Source organism: Xiphias gladius, chromosome 21 (assembly GCF_016859285.1).
Source record: "Xiphias gladius isolate SHS-SW01 ecotype Sanya breed wild chromosome 21, ASM1685928v1, whole genome shotgun sequence".
In the NCBI taxonomy this organism is placed as follows: Eukaryota; Metazoa; Chordata; class Actinopteri; order Istiophoriformes; family Xiphiidae; genus Xiphias; species Xiphias gladius.
Window position 1 is genome coordinate 24,490,238 of NC_053420.1, and position 17,187 is coordinate 24,507,424.

At 40.1% G+C, this 17,187-nt stretch overlaps 2 protein-coding genes and 1 non-coding gene across 6 annotated transcripts; all 3 read right to left on the reverse strand.

Moving 5' to 3' along the window:
- Positions 1-440: 440 nt before the first annotated feature.
- Positions 441-10,519, reverse strand: tmf1 (TATA element modulatory factor 1). The gene is made up of 17 exons (XM_040116006.1): positions 10,384-10,519; positions 8,895-10,282; positions 7,928-8,031; positions 7,392-7,518; positions 7,078-7,183; positions 6,816-6,958; positions 5,903-6,069; positions 5,256-5,412; positions 4,723-4,815; positions 4,459-4,615; positions 4,144-4,336; positions 2,539-2,608; positions 2,362-2,454; positions 2,105-2,227; positions 1,841-1,999; positions 1,431-1,556; positions 441-1,301 (listed from the first exon to the last, which is right to left on the reverse strand). The coding sequence occupies exons 1-17, from the start codon at positions 10,517-10,519 to the stop codon at positions 1,161-1,163; spliced, it is 3,483 nt and encodes a 1,160-aa protein (XP_039971940.1). The 3' UTR covers positions 441-1,160.
- Positions 2,939-3,011, reverse strand: trnar-acg. Its single transcript has one exon. It is a non-coding gene; the product is annotated as a tRNA-Arg (tRNA).
- Positions 10,520-11,460: 941 nt separating the features above from the next.
- uba3 (ubiquitin-like modifier activating enzyme 3) lies at positions 11,461-16,810 on the reverse strand. Of its 4 annotated transcripts, none has more exons than XM_040116582.1 (18): positions 16,765-16,810; positions 16,603-16,641; positions 15,753-15,873; positions 15,558-15,638; positions 15,376-15,458; positions 15,185-15,265; positions 14,837-14,880; positions 14,311-14,375; positions 13,984-14,139; positions 13,780-13,882; positions 13,493-13,606; positions 13,123-13,176; positions 12,961-12,997; positions 12,782-12,863; positions 12,588-12,688; positions 12,366-12,429; positions 12,150-12,204; positions 11,461-12,006 (listed from the first exon to the last, which is right to left on the reverse strand). In XM_040116582.1, the coding sequence occupies exons 1-18, from the start codon at positions 16,782-16,784 to the stop codon at positions 11,918-11,920; spliced, it is 1,389 nt and encodes a 462-aa protein (XP_039972516.1). In that variant the 5' UTR covers positions 16,785-16,810; the 3' UTR covers positions 11,461-11,917. The 4 variants fall into 4 exon arrangements, with proteins under 4 accessions (XP_039972516.1, XP_039972518.1, XP_039972517.1 ...); XM_040116584.1 differs by having other exon boundaries at positions 16,153-16,641; positions 16,765-16,794; XM_040116583.1 differs by lacking the exon at positions 16,603-16,641.
- Between the last annotated feature and the right edge of the window lie 377 nt (positions 16,811-17,187).

The window sequence follows — 17,187 nt, forward strand, 5'->3', positions numbered from 1 at the left end:
GAGTGGCGCTGTGCACCACACTTTCTCTTTAGACTACACTTGATCCTCAATACTGTAGCGGCTCTCAAAACCACCTTTTCAGGACCATTTTAACACCACATGTTGACATCAAAACAAGACCCCGCATCTATGAAATAAAAAAAACTAGGCTGGAGTCAGAAAATGAAAGAACAAGCTTTAAACGGTAAAACCCATTATCAAAAAGTATTACACCCATGTTCAACAGTTTTATAGAATCTGATTCAAACGCCATTGATTAAATGTCTCTCTTTAAAAGAATCACATCTGTTCCTCACAAATTTAGGAATTACAATAGTTTATGTAGTTTATGTTTCAATGTCTAATCTTAATAAAATTGTATTAATCACATTTTTACAAGTACGGGTGGCTGTGGGTAAAAATATAGAAAGGGATTGGACAACTGTATGGAATTGTTCAGAACATGGAAATTTTATTTGAGAAAGTTTTGAGTAGCATTGCGATAATGTATTTTGTGTGAAGGCAATGAAAACGCTGACTTCCAATGTGATTCCACTTAACTTAAATTAACAATGACAGTATTTTCCACCACCCAAATAAATGTTTACTCATTTACATATTTATATAATTTAAAATCCAATTTTCAGGATTTTGATCACAGACTACTCTCAGGTCTACACCACATTTTGTAATTTTTAAAAGGAGTTTAGCATACATAAATTTCTCTGTACAAATTTTTATATATTTCTTAAACCATTCTGATTATGCATCAAGAAATAAACAAGGGTGATTTTGTATAGTGCAAAAAAACGTCACAATCTCCTACAGTTATAAACTGTCTATACAATACTAGGTTCATCATGAGAAATTATGTCTAAAGCAAAGTCTGTACAAACTCCGAAAGATTTCAAATGGACACCTGAATCAAAAACTGTGGCTATCCTTCATATTGATTCTGTATTAATGCAATGTATGTTATGCATAATCCCAGCACCCCACTTAAATAGAGTATATGATAATTAAAATAAAATAATAGATAAAGATAAATGAATTTTATTTTGACATAAGGATTAAACTTCAACTCCCTGCCTTATCTTTTTCTGTGAATGCGTTCGTGGCTAAGATGATTGACTGATTTAATTGTGAGTGTCCCAGAAGTAACACAGTGCAGTAAAAACGGTTTATTTCTGGTTCTGCAGCAGTTCATCAATCTGGGTTTTGTACATGTTCTTCACATCTTCCAGATCCAGTCTCAGCTCCTCCGCCTCCTCAGCCTTTTCTCCATACATCTGTAGGATGGTGTTGTGCCTCTGCTCCAGATCCTGAAATGCACAGCCACACAAATTAGAAGAAGTACCTCTGCTGACACAAAGTTCTTCTAAGGAGTTTAATAGTTACAATTACAATTCTTTTCTGATCTCCGAGACTATATTCAAGATTTCAGCATTCACCTTGAGCTGAATTTTCAACTTGGGGATCTCCTTCACCTTCTCCTCCATCTCATCGTTTTGATTGGTGAGTCGAACCAGCTCTTCTGCCATCACAGAGCGACTCCGCTCCAGGCTAGAGATTTCAAGCTTCAATAGCAGAATTAAAGAAAAGGGGTAGTCAAATCCACGGTTACATACTGTAGCTGCCTTTGAGAGCAGGAAATTAAGATTTTTTTTTTCTATCAAAATGTTAATTTTGCTGTTGACATACATTTTTTCACATGTAAACAGATATTTTTTAATCATTAGAAAACATAGTAAATTCGTCCAGCCTTCTATCATCAGACACGTGGTCCTGAAATGTAGCAAAACCATCTAACTAGTGAATAAAGTTTTAAGTAGCTTTATGCAATTTTGTTCTACATTGCTACCTGCAGCTGAGCTATCTCTCCTTCTCTCAGCTTGAGCTGAGACTGGAGGTTCTCTATGATGCTGGAGCCTCCAGACAGTCTTGCAGCCTCATACAGGTTGGTCCCGCTCATTGACACAGACATGGTCATGGTGCCTAGTGAGTGGTCTAAACAGTCATCCTGGGGAAAAATAAAACAAGGTTTAAATCCAATCACGCTACACAAATCCAAGCATGTGCAAACGCATCTTCATTTCTAGATTTTAACATTTTTCATTGTGTCTACCTGGGAAAGAATAGAGGTGTGCAGACCAGCATTGTCCACCCCACTGATGGAGCTGGAGCGAGACAGGGAGGGAGTGGAAGATGCTGGGGGCTCTCCGACAGAGTGGGTCATAGTCTTCCGCTCCTGAGAGGGAATCATTTCACAACTATTAGAAAACAAAATTAAAACATCTTCCCTTTTTATGTGGAGAAATACTTTTAAATGAAACGGTCTAGAGATAATATTGGATATTAATCATTTCTAAAATCCTCCTGGACCTTTTCCTTAAGTGCCTCTTGTGCTAGGTAGCATTTCTTCTTTTCTTGCTCCACCTTCATCTTCTCCATTTCTAGCTGATTGGTCAGAAGGAGCTAGTAGAAGAAGCAAAAAAGCATACATGAAGAAGCTGTTTCGTAGAGTATAACAACAAGAGCAGGAGAGCGTATTTATTGTACCTTTTCCTTCTTGGCTTCTTCTAGCATTCGACTGTGGTCTCCTCGCAGATTTTCCAATTCAACATGCTCCCTACATTGAGATAATAAGCATGAAGTCACTACAAACAATCTTAAAACAACAGTATTAAAAACTCAAAACTAATGGAATACCTCTCGGTATTTATTATCAAATAAAAGCGTAACAGTGTGAAATGTTGTATAAAGACAATTCTCTGTGAGCTTTTCAACTGAAGGACAAAAATGGTTCCACAGGACTTATTCATCAGCTTAAAGATTCATATTTCATTCAATTAATTTTTTATTTTTTTTTTACTGCCCTGTGGCAGATATTCTTCCTTTGTGTCACATAATGCCTGCATTATACATTTTTAAAATCTATCAGAATGAGATAAAAACTTTCCGAGCCAGCCAGGAGTCGAACCTAGAATCTTCTGATCCGTAGTCAGACGCGTTATCCATTGCGCCACTGGCCCAGTCACAACATGTTGCCCTCTCACAATAGATAATCCTGTTATGTACAGACAATATGCAAGTGCATGACTGGTTCGTTTAGAAGGGAGAGGGGGCTCCCCCGACCTCTGCTTCACACTCGGACTCACTATCTCTCCAGGAAGCATTAGCATTACAAGGGGAGATGTGGTGATTGAGTCTTTCTGAATTCTTCCACAGGTTTTATCCTACCCTGAAAAGGTATGCCAGTGATTTTCTTCAAGTGTCTAAAACCTCCAACCAAAACTGCTTGTTACAGGTCTAATGAAGACTGCGATATTCTTTTGGGCCCCAAGTGTTCTTTAACCCTTCCTCTTAACAAAGTAATGAAACACCAATTGTGACTTTTAAATCCCAGATCACACATAATTAACAGCAGATGAGAAACCACGTATAAAAACAGACAACCACGGTGTGCAGGTGGTCATTTTTCTTCTTCTTGTGCTGTTTCACAGCATGTTACATCTGTTTTAGTGTTGCATATAGTCAGGGAAAAATGGCTTAACAGTCTCTTCACAAAGGAAAATGTTTTGGCACACTACAACATTTCATATGCATGTGCAACAGTGGGAAGAAAGATTTGCATAGACGAAAATCTTTGTGATACCTACTAATGTTTCAACAACAACTCTCACCAACAATGCATTTCCTCTGTGGTTTAGTGGTTAGGATTCAGCACTCTCACCCCTGCAGTCTTAAGTTTAACTCCCAGTCAGGGAAATGTGCTACTTCTCTGATGCCGCTTGGAAAAAATCTACATTTATTGGCCATCCTATGATGCTCTCACTCTTCCCTTCATTGTAAACAATGACTGCAAAGCAAATAGGCTCCTGACAGCAAAATTAAATTAACCTCTTGGTTTAAGCTATAATCTTTAGCAACGCCTTCAGTATTTGAAAACTACTCTTTGTCCTAGCTCAAATTCACCCACCTTACTATACATGTTAATACACACATGCAACACAACCCATCTATCCCACACCTCACATTCCACTGCTATAAACATAACGTAAATACATCGAGAAGAGACAGTATATGTGATCGTGACTGGCTGATGGATGGAGGTAGATCATCACTAAACTCTGTTGGCCTGAGTTTTAAGTTGTAATTTATTACCTGCTGCTCTCATCCTCCAGTTTCTCTCTCCTGTTCTTCTCAGTGTCCAGCTGTGCCAGGAAGCGGGCTTTCTCCTGGCGGAGCAAGGAATTCTGGGACTCCAGAGAGGCCACCTGGGACTTGATGGCCAGCAGATCCTCCGTTGCTGAACGCTCCTTCTCCACAGCAACAGCCAGCTGTGCCTGGGCATCCACTGTTGAAAAGTAAAGGGCATTAAAGTAAAGAGCAAGAAGAGGTTAGGATTTTTGCCCACTTCGTACAGTATTGTATTTTGGGGATTCTTCTACACATAACAGTTAAACTCCTGCGTCTTACCTAGCCTATCAGAGATGCTCTTCTCCAGTTTTTCCCAGGATGCTGTCTGCCCACCCAATGACGCCTGTAAGTTCTCAATCTGTCGAAGAAGGGGCCGTGTTGCCGAGGTAACACTCTGACTGAGCTCCTGGTTTCTAGTCTCTGCTTCCTGGAGCCTCTGTGGAAGATGACAAGAAAAATATGGCATACATACTTCAAACAAACCCTGCCCTGTCACAATTGGCTTGCTTGGTTGGACACCTTCTATCGAGCATATTATGTTACCTGTTGAAGCTCACTGATCTCCTCCCTCAAATAGTCTTCTTTCCTTGCCTGCTGTTGCTCAGCCCTCTGCAGAGCCAGTCTCAGGTCAGCCACCTGTGCACAACATTAGAAAGTGTTGATGAAGTAATGTCCAGTTAAAATTAACAATAAGGAAGCGACTGTCAAGTGCAGAAAATTCAACAATGGCAGAACAGTAAATCCAGACTATACCAGCTTCGTTTCATTTAGGTGTAAATGAAAGAAATGACCAAATTAGTGTGCAAAAAAATAAATAAATAAGCTCACTGCTATATTAACAATTCTATATGTCTAATGTAGCATCTCCAACGAAATTATCGTGCATATGCTGTAAAAATTCACTACTAGTGCCCAGTTAACTGAGTGTAAACCAAAGCTGACTGTACACGTTGCATGAACTTATTCAGTATATGCTGGGTCCCTCACAAAGCAACAATCCAGTAGGTCTGAGGAGCCTTCAACGCCTGCAAACAAAGTGTTCCATGATGTGTTTCTACAGCTTGAGCATGTATTACCTGGTTGGCCAGGGCCTCCTGTTGCATTCTGGCCTCCTCCTGGGCTTTCTCAAGTGCCAGGCTCAGCTGCTCCTTGGCCTGCGTTTCCCTGCTCAGAGCTGCTTCTTCAGCCTCGCTGGCTCTGCTGGCATTCGCCTTGTGGAGTTCTGCCAGCTCCCTGACAGCAGATGTTGAAGACGACCATTAACATAATGAACCTATTATAGTGTAGCCAGTGAGCATAAGAACAGTGAAACATTCTTTGTTGTTTTGGCACTGTAACTCAAGCACATTGGATTTGAAATGAAACTATTACTGCGGGGTATTTATATACAGTATTATTTAAGAACATGTGAATTTATCCAACTACTTTCTGTCCCCTTAAAACTGGGGGAGTATATATAAAAATGGTTAGAGATCCTAAACTGTTCCCCAAAATAAAGGTGGAAGTTAACACTATAACTTCAGTTTCATTGCTTCTTTTTTAGATCCTGTAAACTGGAGTGCTTCACTATGAATGTGTCACTTTCCAAATCATGGAAATCCTGAAATCATGCTCAAACTTTCAACCGGGGAAGAATACAATAGCCAGCTTGAGGGGATATATTTACAGTAAACGCTCTGGTTGTCAGTATTCAGTATTAATAGCAGGGTGTGGCAGTGTTTACTTATAAGAGTTGTCCAGAGCGGCCTGCAGGCTTCTGTTTTTCTCCAGCAGCTCCTCAGAGTCTGACTGCACCCTGCTCAGCTCTCTCTCCTGCCGCTCCACCACAGTGTTCAGCTTCTTGATGTTTTCCCTGTGCTGTTTCTCTACCTCCTCCTTCCCATCTAAAACCTAAACATATTAAACATGAGCAGACCGGTAGCCATAATTACACTCATTTCAGTCAATCACAACTAACGCTTTATCTAATCATGACAATAACTGAGGAACAACAGCCAAGTCTTTGGGAAAAAATAAATCATGTTTTACACTGGTTCATATGATGAAAGACAAAGAGAAAACAGTAACGGACCAAGTTAAACAAATAATAAATGAAAAGATACACAACATTTAAACGCCCGACGGTCTTCAGTTTCCCTGAACTATACAGTATATAGGACATTTAAGAGAACAAGGGGTTTCATCGTGTCTTTGCTAAAAAATGAAGTATTGTTAAGAGGTGTTATTAAGCCGTTTTGTTGGGGTTTTTTCTGACACGTTGTAGTCATGGCCTGATACACTATAAAAATATGAACCAAAAATGACTTTGACATGAACCAGCCTACTACACCATCATTATGTTGAGAATGCAAGGCTACCCTCAGATAACCAGCACTAGTAGCAATTACATGGCTCTGAGGTGTGTATTTGGGCATAAATTCACAAATGACTGTTTTCTTTTTCCAAAGTCTAATGAATATGATTCAGTGGCTTATCAATTCAAAGAGTGTAGCGTTAATGGCACCTAAGACAGGCTTTTTCAAGGGAAAATCCACAAACAAGTCAAACAATGGAACAACAACTTGTCCTCAAAGCCAATTCAGACTGAATTTGACAGTATAAAAGGATAAACCTTTAACACTGGGCTGAATTCTGACCTGTTGCAGGTGCTTAAGCTCTTCCTCCTGCTCCTTGATTTTCTTGTGTTGCTTGGTGATCTTTGTGTCGCTCTCCTTCTCCTTCACACGCAGCTTCTTGATGATGTTGCTGTGCTGCAGCTGCTGCTTGGACAACTTTTCACCTAAAAGTGAGAGAGATAAACACCTGCTTAGGTAAAGTTAAAAACAGATGCTGACAAGTGGACAAGTAGTGGGTTGGTGGAGATGGTGAATAACAGTTTGCTCTGTAAATGTGTCTTACCCTCTTCCAGCAGACCTCTGATCTGCTCCTCCTTCTCTCTGATGATCTCCATTGTATCACTGGAGTTCAGCCTCATAGAGAGCTCTTCTCGCAAACCCTTTATCTCCTGTAGCACAGAAAAATATCTTTGCAATTTGGGATTTGAGCGTCAAAATAGATACATTTGGGTTATTTGTAGAAATAATAATAATAATAATAATAATAATAATAATAAAAATGATTTTTTTTTTTAGCTCTTGGAGAACTACTGTTTATCAATTTATTTGATGGGAAATGAAGAAAGGAGATCCTCTAATCTCTAATATGGGAGTTACCTTCTTGGCAATATCTCTCTCTTTGCAGGCCAGCTGAGCCTTTCTCTCAGCATCTGCTATGCGCGTGGTGAACTCATCCTTTAGGGACTGAACAGTGGAGCTCTCCTCTTTTAGGCTTATCACTTCACTGTAGGATCGACAGACTTGTTAGTGAAAGAGCTCTGTCAAAATCTATACAGCCTCAAGGTCAAGAGGATCTGCACCAGACCTTCATTCAGTCAGAGTGACTTAAAGAAAACATCACTTAACATTTTAGCAGTATTTCTATATTGTAGGTTTAACAATTACATCAGGTATATAAATAGTGACTATTTAAAGCTTTATAGTAGCTTAGCTGTTTGTTTTTCACAGAAGAAAACAACAATAATAGTTTCTGAAAATGTTACTATCTATATATAATCTATAACGGTATTATATTGGCAAAGCTTCACCTGACCTTGACATCAGCTAGGACAGTAGTCTCTTGATCAAAACAACATCCTTATCAAGATTGTTACAGTGCTTTTGTGAACTAGGTGCATGTGCTGTATACTCACTCTTTGAGATTGTCACACTCCTCCTCCAGCCTGGCCTTGTCTTTGCTGACTCCCAGCAGCTGAGACTCTCTCTTTTCAAGGCGGCCTGACAGCTCATCAATGACCTACAACATGTCCACAACATGTTTTATGCTTACAACAGCAGGTGCACAGAGCAGCCTAAAAATATAAAACTTACTGATGAGGAGAGTAGTGTGGTGGTGTTAAAATATACTGTGTGATTTTTACAATTGCCTTGTTTGCATAGCAAAACAAATTCTGGGACTTTTAGGGGAAATACCAATATATAAAATATAGAAATTCTGTCTTTACTGTCAATTGGCAGATATCTTAAAAACAAAGACAGTCCAATGGTCTTAGACCACATGGGAAAATTGAGATTAAAGCTGTGAGATGGGATCAAATGGAAATATGACATGACATTGTACTAGAGCTATTTACTTCTGTTTTGCATTCTAAGGAATCCAATCAAAAAAACTGAGTTGGGTGTGTGTTTGTTTTTTTGTTAATTTTTAAATGTTGCTTTGCGATTACTGCAGAGTTACAAGTTATTTTTCAAGTAATTACTTATGCTCAGATAAACAGCTTTTCTTAGATTGTTTGAGAGCCGTTTAAGACTTTTGTATGGTACTGTATTGTATATATACACACAACTCATTCATAACAACTATACCTAATATTTGTTTACCACAGTGTTGTGGCAAAGATATGTATTTAGTGTTACGGTTTTTTGGAGTTGAACAAAAAGCTCTAGTATATTCAGCATGATCCACACAAATATATGGACTATGTAAATTTCAATTCTGCAGAATATCATATCACTTTGACCAACTCATGCCTGTACTAATACATCTCTCCAACCAAAATATTGTCCAAAAACACAAAAAACATATGTACAATATGTGAAAAACACAAATATTTACAACTGATACTACCAGCTACATAGGAATTCAATGCCAGTTGTTACCTTTTGAAGCTCCAATATCTGAACTGTGGAGACACTTTTCATCTCTTCTGTGATTGGTGGAGTGATCTGTTCTTCAGCGTTGGAGGAGGGATCAGACAGAGTGACGCTAGCCTCAGATTCCTGTCCCTGCTCTGTCAACTCTTCAGGCTGCTCACTATTCACAGGTGTCGCACTCCGTCCGCTCTCCTCCATCTCATCCACCGACTGCTCCCTCATCGTTTCGGTGAATTCCTCTTCCTCTTCCTTTTCCTCCTTTCCTACCTTCTCCACCACTCCATCTTCCTGCTTCTGACATACAGCTGGTGACACTGTTAGAGGAGCAGGACCTGCAGTGACAGACGCTAGTGTCCGACTGCCAGGGATCTCATCATCTGAGTTAACCTCACTGACACTTTGGCTATCCAGCGACTGCACACTGAATGAATCGATGCGTTCAAACGCATCTGAGGAGGAACCGCAGCTCTCGGTGAGTTTGGGGTAGTCCTCCAGTCGGGGGAAATCTCCACAGGTGGAGGCAGTGAGAAGCTGGAAAGAGCCCTGCATTAAGTGAAGGCCAGCCTTGCCCTCACCTGTTTCTTGTCTGGAGCTGGCTGAGCTCTCACTCAACACACTCTCGTGGTCGAGCACTTCAATGTCACTGGTGGTAGAGGTTCCTGAGGAGAAAGCACTTACTGGAGGGGAGGGGGTATCATTTTGACGGTCCTCCACCTTTGAGTCTTTATGCTCTAGGAGTACTTCCTTAGAGGATGGGGAGGGTGAAGGATCAGAAGGAGGCGAGCTCTTCGGTTCACAAGTGACAGCAGAAGGTTCCGAGGAGTCTGTGGTATCCTGCTCAACCTGGTGTTCTGATGGAGTGAGCGACTCCTCCGGTTTTGAGTCTAGAGAAACTGTTGAGCCAACATCTGTTTTTACACTACTCGTTTTGCTGTCAGGGTCACAAGCAAGATCACTAGAAGAAGAAACAGGAGAAACTGGCTGCAGGAGGATAGTGTCTGAATAAGGTGCTGCAGGTAAGGACTCGGACTCCACCAGCTGGCTCTCAGAAACTGTTTGATTCTCATGACTCTTATCAGCAGGTGCCGACTTTTGAGTCTCCAGGTCTTTTTGGATCACAGCCTCTTTGTTTCTCTTTTCCTTCTCCTGAGGCCGCCTTTGGGACTTAGTAGGGGGTACAGACACTACCTGGGTTTTGGTGACACCTTGTACATCCACGGGTGACAGGAAGGCACTGAAAAAGTTTTCTGATTCATCCACAACTGTGCGGGTGACAGGGGTAGTAATGGCCTCAGAGGAGGGAGGAGGAGCGGTGATCTTTTCCTCGGGGGGCGCTTCCCACTGCGTCATCCCCCATCCTCCACTTAAAGACAGCTTTCCAGGTAATGTAACATCTGACAAGGACAGGTATCATGTTTAATCTTTGAATTGGTTTCTAACAGTAATCCAAAAATCAACGTATGGCAACGTTACCACCCTAAGTAACATTACTTACCATCGTAGGGCATTACAGTCGTGTCACCCCACTGGTCCTCTTCTTTAATGTCCAGAACACGGTCGATTGACTTCTGAGCTGTTGTTAAAGCTTGTTTAGCGAAGCTGGACAGGTGAGATGCATTGAACCAACTCATTTTGACTGTTTCGCTAGCTAGCAACCACCAAGTATACAAATTGTTACACGGATCTTGCTGGGGATTTGGCGTTACCACACAAAGCAGAGTCACTTTAACCGTCCCGGCATTTTCCGTCGTCACCTTTAACGTGGTGTGAGCAATATTTAGCTGTTTCAAATTTTGTTTTGTCCAGGAAAGCTCCGTTGACAGCTAGCTACCACCTAGCTAGTTAGCAAAGCTGTAAGTTAGCCAGCGCATAACGTTGGTGTACAGGGAAAGCATCAATCCCAGATACAGTTACAGCTCGCAAATTGGCCATTTGGCACTCAAAATCGCATAATCGCTGCAAGTAAGTCATGTAGAAATACGGGTATCTCTGTAACCGAATCAGGAACTCTACCACTGCTATCAAAGCCAAAGCATTCCCATGGTTAATCCATCATTTTTTCGTCTCATTTGCTCGGCCGTCATCGTTTGTTTTGGTCGCTCTCAACTTGTAGCGCAGCTAGCATTAGCCTGCCCTCTACTTCCTTTCCACGTAGCACCATGACGTCATGATCCGATCCGAGTGGATCGCAAACGCCGTGAGCAAGTCCAGTCATCAGTTGGAGATCGTCCACCATCCGGACCCAGGTTTTTAAGAGTTTAGCCACTGAAGCGTCAAATTATAAGACTCGGGTTTCACACAACTGCAATACATATATAGTATTAGTTCAATATGTCAATGCTGGAGCCTTTGCTTTTTCTTACAAGTTAACCCATACCTTGAAAATCAAATGCCCAGCCTGAGGTGACAAATGTAAACATAGGCTTTCTAAAGCAAGGTGGATCTAATGTAGTAAGACCTGTCATTCCATAAATACTGAATTTGCCGAGTGGTTATTATTTCACTCCCACAATCACATGGTACATAAAGAAAATATAAACAGTGCTTTGTAAGAAAAAACAATTTATTCCAGTTCATACATCCATCATAATCAGTGTCTGTTCATTGCCACTTTAGTGGTTACTGCAACTAAAAAACTATGTGAATAAATAAATATTTAAAATATTCAAAACCAGAAAAAGTACAGAATAATCTTTTCCAGAGTAACCACTGCTTGTCTCTTTGTCTGCACAGAGAACGCTTTTAGGTTGTAATGCAGGTAACACCTTAACGCAGAAAACTTTAACATTTGCAGATAATGTATCACAAAACATGAAAAGGTGTGAACTATGATTTGGCTTTTCAGTGCAAAACATGAACTTCAGTCGATAAGTACAATAAAACAATAAAATTGCCTACTGTATAATTATTTATACAGTGACTGAATACACTGTAAACCACTCCAGGTAATTTAAATATCCTGCATCCTGTCATAGTTGGCCAAGAAACAAGAATGACATCAACTGGTTGTGGGAGTGCTTGAGTTCATCTTATGAGGTAAAGCAGAGTCTGAACAACATGGTCTGGGGTGTGGTGACATCAGCTACAGCCAGCTCTTGTCCGTCAGTCAGCCCCAGCTCTGTAAAAACATGTTCATAACATAACTGAGTCAGAATATTCACAGTGTATTCATTCATCACGTATTCACTGTACTCTGACCATTTCAAAGTGTATGCTGTGCCATTCCAGGGAAGCATATTCAGTAAAAACAAAGCACCTCACCCTTTAGAGTTTTTAGGAGATTTGGTCGTGTCCTCTGTTCAATTGAAGCGACAGACTGTAAAACAAAATACCAATTGAACTTAAGATCAAGTTGAAATTTGTATGATTACCTAATTTCATCAGGACACACCTCACATTACCACAAGAACCTCACCCTTACACTACCATGAGACTGATATGAAAAGACAAAACAGTGTGAAACCAGACATTAATTACCTGTAAATATAATGTCTTGTTCTTTCCTTCCACTGTTACTGTTATAGCAGGTGATTTCATTTGTCTGAAAAAACGTATTATATGTGGTTGCTGAAAACAATGTATAATACATACCTACAAATCAAACAGCAAGATAACAAAGTAAGACCATAAGCACAACTTGAATATGTTAATTATACTGTAGTAATTGGTAATACATTCTAATAAGGTAGGCAAACTTACAGGGAAGAACTCTCAGTCAGGTAATCAAGCACCTCCTGGAGTTTGGAAGATGGAGCAAAGCGCAAATCCAGAGGTACTTGGCTGCAGGCTGAACAGTTTTCCTGCAACAAGAGTGAACATAAACATACCTTACCCAAAAGGCTACTTGATCACTGTAGCCAACATGAACTGGCAGATGCAATCTAGGGACAAACCTTCCGTTCTGCCTCAAAAGTGTATGTGTACAGGCCGTCAACATCATTGAAGACCATGTAGTTATTGAGTGGTATATAGGCACTGCAGTTGGAAAAGGTAACATCATGAGAAATGGTGAGAGGCATGCACAGTTTATACAAAAATTTACTTTGTGCATATGGCTGCCAAGCAAACTCACCTTGATGCTATTTTGAAAACCTCGGTTGCACAAGCAGCTGGGTCAAATAAAGCAGAAAAAAAAGTTACATCCGGGTGCAGATTTCTGTCCACAAAATCTTTCATGAAGGTCCACAGGTCTCTACTAAAATAGCTTCCCATGTACTCAGTCTTAATTACCTACCAGCAATAACAGCATTTGTAGACGCTACAGCAGGGATTATCCTCTTAACAACACCTGCAACATTTAAACAGGATATAAAACATTTATTTTGCTTACAACTAACTATCAAATCAAAGAAATAACGGCTATACAAATCTGATGATTAGAGTGAACATCAATAAGACATGTCGTTTGCAATGTTTTCCATTTTTTTTGACAAAAAGAAATAATGTTTTACACACACAGACTAAGATACGAAGGTTCCAAAATAATTCGGATGGCAACAGCCTGCTTTATTTTATGTACTTTGGCTCTTCTCCCTTCAGAACTGCAAGAAAAGTAGCAGTGTTCTGGTGATGAAAGATGAATATGCTACTGCGTGTATGCTCACCCTGGGTTAGTCTGTATGTGACTCCTGTTATGTTGAACTCTGCTGCCCTCTCCATAGATCTCTGGTACACCCAAAGGATGTGCTCCGGGTCATCTCCATCCAGGGCCACGCCATCTAAAGCGCACACACACACACACACACACACACACACACACACACAAACAAAAAACTTAAGTTTACTTATTTGTTCCTAGGTATTGTTTGTTGAGCCTTATGTCATACCTAATATTCATTCCAGACATTGAACATTTAACAGAAATAAAAGGAACTGCAGGCTGATTTCATACCTCCAAAGGGTGTCTCTTTGGGCCACAGCAGCATCCGGACATACTCAATGCAATGCTCTGGCAAACGAGGCATGGAGGCTATTGTACACATGGGGAAGTTGATCTACAAGGAAAGGTGTATTTTAGAAAACTGACCAGGGACTGTTTCTGTAAGACCATTAAGCCGCAGTTGTAAACATTATTTTAGAAAAGATGCTACCTTACCTGAGGAGGATAAAGCTCAAGGGTGCACTCGATGCAGGCAGTCATCCCAGGGAGAATGACTCTGGCATTGCCTTTAAAGCCTTCGGTCCCGCCATCAATTAAAGGAATGATGGAACCTGGATCCAAGACACCATCCTCATACACCAGCAGAGACAGCTGCACAGAAAGACGGATGGGTTACACAAAACTTCTTTGTTGCACAACAACCAACAGCTTTACCATTAATTAATTACAAGCATTACTCGAAGAAAATCTAGCTTAGACAATTGGCAAGAAACAAGAAAATACAGACTGTAACAAAGATTGCAATGAAGAGGAATAACTTACCAGCATACCATTCATCCATCTCCTGGCAACTACAGAGTCCAGTCCACAGACAATTATGTGGAATTCTGGATGAGAACAGAGAGATTAATACACTCAAATCTAATGTCTGATAATGATACAGTCCAACCAGTAGGGGTGTAACAAAATCCTGTGGAGCATTATTTCATAATATAAAAACACAATGTTCACCACAGAGCTGAAAAATGGATCCTAATATAATTCAACACATATGATGTGGCTATGTGAGCTGTGCTGAGTGGGAATGTATCAGCTTTTCAGGAAGGGAGCCAGTGTTCTGTAAAATAACAAGCAAGTGAAGTGAATTTTTGGCTCCTGTTAAAAGCTGGAATGGCTTTTCAGTCTGTCTTTTGGTCTCAAGTAATTTATTATAATGAAAAGTATTTTGAGTGCATCAAGCTTTGAGCCCTGTATTGTCCACTGAACTGAATCATAAACTGGCTGTACTGTTACACCCCTACCAACCATTCCCAACAAGTAGGAAATTAAAGGTCATTAAGATACTTACGTCTGTAGAATGTTTCATCTAGGTCTTGAATTTTCATAAAATGACTGCACAAAGCATTTAGGAGAGGTTCATACAGACATTGCCTTAAGAGAGGTGTTTACTGTATGTCTACATTATTAAACTGTATTATTTTGAGATAAAGTATGGCTGCTTGTATTTTTTTTTTTACCACAATTTAATTAATTTTCACAGTCTTACACATACTATGGCAGGGATACCTTGTTCTTTCCATTTGGATTATGAATTACTGATTGGGCTTTTGAAACAACTGCATTTTTTAGCTAGCATATACAATCTTGCAACAATTTTTGAACAACTGACACAATGCATTACTGTAGAAAAGGATACGGGACTACACAGCATCCAGGTATTCGGCTGTTGATAAAATCAGCTGCAACGTCCGCCTTGGGTAGACCTACATCTTTTGGCCTGGCCAACATTACACAATAAAAGAAAATAATTGCTCAATTCAAACATTACATTATTTAATAATACATGTCATAAACTTTACACAGAATGCATTCTATAATAATACTGACCTGAAAAGGAACTGTCGATTCAGGTTAGAAACATCAATGGTGTCCATGTCAACAACATGGATTTTGCGAAAGCCCGATAAAGCCTAAGCCAAAAGTGGAATAAAAACAAGAAAACTACATGTGGATTATTCATTAAAACTTAAATTATACTTTTTACATATTCATAATAATTGTGATCATACCAGGTCTTTCAGCAGTTCACATCCCAGACCACCAGCACCAATCACCAGGATTTTGCAGGTTTCTAACATAAACTGCATTGACTGTGGTGAGAGATGATAGACATTATATATTATAGTAATACAAGATGGCACAGGACAGATCGAATGATTAATAAAAGACTTGCATCACACGAGCGGTGTGAATGTAATTGTTACCTCTGCACTTGGTTCAAAGTCAGGATGCGTGAAAGGCCCCGATCTTTCCAGAAACTTTTTGATATGGTTCCATCGTCCCTCCCACTCACAGGTGTGTCCATTGCCTCCATCCACCACCATCCTGCAAACAACAATACGTGCACTTAGGATGTGTCAACAGCAGCATCCTTGACCGTTTTTGAGTAATTAATGGTAGAATACATGCATAATGGTAATGTATGGTTTGATATTAAACAAAGTCTACAGAGACCATGCAAAAAATGAAATCAATCAAGACAATCAAAACTCAATACTCTGATTCATTTCCACACGATAAGGGTGGTATTTACGGTTCACAGCAGATTATGCAATAATGTAAGTGGTTCGAGAAACTAAATGGGAGTATTGTTTAAACATTCACTTGTGTTTTGATGCCTGCACGGTGTCAGTGTCTCCTCTCTAACATATGTAACCCATACGATATAATACGTTTGACCCCTCCAGGAAAAAATGGTAACATTTAATATCTGACAAGTGGGCGCTTGTGACCCTATGGCATTTGGTTTTCCAACTCTCTTGCCTGGACAGCCCCTAGTTGCTAGGCTAGGCGAATAGCCAACATGACAACAGTGAGAACGTGCAGTAAAGACCTCTAACTTTGAAATAGAGGTGAATGATAACACACATCAATTACTGCACAAACGTGTTAGCTGCTCACGCTCAGCTAGCCAGTAGTTTTGTACGTAGACTAGTTAATTTTATTTTTTGTTTACAATCAGTATTAGATTAGCTTCCTCAGCTAGCTAACGTTAACCTTCCTCCTGTCTAGTAACCTCAAACCTTCCGCCAGTTCTACCAACTCATCACTAACTTCTCAGTCAGCTCCACTACTCTCCTTCTTTTCTTCTCCCTAAAAAGAGAGAATAAAAGAAGGTTCATTCATGCTGTGCTTTCGTAGGTTAATGAGATTTGAAAGCATCTTTCGGGCAGTTAATGACTGTGTTCCTTGCTTTTCTCTTCGGCAGCTACTTACGGCTCATCCGTGTCCGCCATGTTTAGATACTTCTCTACCTTCAAATGTCGAAATTTGCAGTTGGAAATTAAAATCCTTTCTGCAGTAATCTCAAAACAGTCCCTAGGAAAAAGGTAGATTTGGGCGCTGTCTTAACTTTGTATCAGTAGAGCTATTTTGTTGTGCAGCCACATGTTATAGAGGATAAAATGCATATAAGCTAACTTAGCTGTAGCCATAAAGTTTAAACTGAGTTTCAATATTTCCGATAGTCATGAAGGCAGCATTGTAAACAATCCACTACACAGACGGCGATTGCATAAAAGATCCAACAGGTGGCAGCATTTAACTTTTACGATGTACGGCTCAGGCGATTTAAGGTTCATCCACCACTGTGTATACCTACTGAAGATTACACCAAAATGTATTTCATGACACAAATAC